Consider the following 1,792-nt stretch of genomic DNA (forward strand, 5'->3'; position numbering starts at 1 on the left):
ACAGACAACTAGACAACTACTTATACAGACACCTAGACAGCCTCCTAAACAGACACCTGGACAGACACCTGGATAGACACCTACACAGCCTCCCAGACAGACATAAATAAACCTTTCCCATCAGAGACTGGCTATGGGATGCATGCTCCTCCCCCTGCCTGGGGCCTGGGCTCTGTCTCTCTCAGGAGTCTGGGCTCTGGTTACCTTGGGTGCCGTGACGAAGTGATCCCACCTCTGCCCCATGGACTTGTCCTTGTTAATCTTCTTTATTGTGCTCTTGCTGCCGCCCGGGTCCCTGCGTGACAAACAGCTTAATGAGTTCTCAGTTTGCAGAGTCTTGGTTTCTTACAAGGTCCCCTCCTTACCTTTTCCCTGAAGAAATGTCCACTCAGGCTGACTAGCGGCTGGTCTCTGGTACGAGTTTCTCCCTCTCCTACCTTTGGAGTGTGGAGGAGTGCAGTTCTCTATAGAGGGGTCTTTTGAGGGGAACAGACTGAAGGCCGAGAAAGACCCACTTCCTGGGTGAGGGCCGAGGGAGACAGGATATATTTGCACGTATTCTGTATCTGCTTGTGTTCTGAACTTCAACTTTATGGAGTCCAGGGTGTGAATGCAGTTATGTCAGGGGTGGACCAAAAGGTGTGCTTGTTTCTGGCCATGCCTTGTGTGTTGTTCACGGGTAGCAATGTCAGGAGCACTCCTGAGCATGGCAGAGCACAGCATGGCTGGGCGGGGACGGGGAGGGTGGACGAGGATGAATCCCCTGGTGTGATGGTTACTGATAAGATGTTATCTGAGATGCTCTGTGTCAGATGCTTCCGGGTGATCATGGAATCATCTCCATCACTATCACACAAACCAGATTCACTATCACCCCCTCTGCAGCCACGGAGAGGACCAGACGGGCGCAGGGGTCCCTGCCCCAGGGCTCTGCACCTCTCTCATACTGTGATCCTGAGTTATTGTACTGCTCTCCTCCTCCCTGTGAATATGTTTCAGGCCTTACAACACCATGCCCTTCCCAGGTGGGGACTTTCTGGATAAGAGACTAAAGCCCCAAAGGGCTCTGTGGGTGATTGTACCCTTACAGATGTGTCACCAAGTTTGCTACAGTGGCATTTTTCAGTGGGATATGGTGCATGCGCCATGTATAATTATAACCCTTCCAGTGGGTTCAGGGAAGACTCTTACAGGGAGACACATGAGCACGCCTTGGAATATACGATGTGGACATTTATACTTAGTGAAAGAAAGAGAGACTCAAAAATTGGGACTCCATGTCAGGTTTCAGTTTGGTTCATTTTGGTTTCGGGTCTGGCTTTATGGCCAAGTGAGGTATGAAAAAGCTGAGTTTTTGGAGTCTTTAGATTTCGAATTTAACGGTTATGGGACCTTGGGCCTTCATTGGTTCACAAGTGGGGAATCTCACTGTGTGATCTAACTACCTGTACAGTCAATCAACTGGCTTATCAAATTTTCCATCCCCCTATTCTTTATCGCCTATCTTATCTATCCATCTACTTAGGGTATGTCTACCTGTCTTTCCACCCATCTACCCATCCATCCAGCCACCCATCCATCCACCAATCCATCCATCCATCCATCCATCCACCCATCCACCCATCCATCCACTCATCCACTCATCCATCCACCCATCCATCCATCCATCCATCCACCCATCCATCCACCCATCCATCCACCCATCCATCCATCCATCCATCCACCCATCCATCCACCCATCCATCCACTCATCCATCCATCCACCCATCCATCCACCCATCCATCCACCCAT

At 50.2% G+C, this 1,792-nt stretch overlaps 1 protein-coding gene across 2 annotated transcripts in view; it reads right to left on the reverse strand.

Moving 5' to 3' along the window:
* Ccdc60 (coiled-coil domain containing 60) overlaps nucleotides 1-1,792 on the reverse strand; it is a 169,910-nt gene that overhangs the window by 27,541 nt on the left and 140,577 nt on the right. For both annotated transcript variants that reach the window (XM_028765524.1, XM_028765523.1), the window contains exon 6: nucleotides 205-295. In XM_028765524.1, coding sequence (XP_028621357.1) covers nucleotides 205-295 — 91 coding nt within the window. The remainder of the gene's footprint in view (nucleotides 1-204; nucleotides 296-1,792) is intronic.

The sequence above is a fragment of the Grammomys surdaster genome, unplaced genomic scaffold, assembly GCF_004785775.1.
Source record: "Grammomys surdaster isolate TR1022 unplaced genomic scaffold, NIH_TR_1.0 164, whole genome shotgun sequence".
Classification (NCBI taxonomy): Eukaryota; Metazoa; Chordata; class Mammalia; order Rodentia; family Muridae; genus Grammomys; species Grammomys surdaster.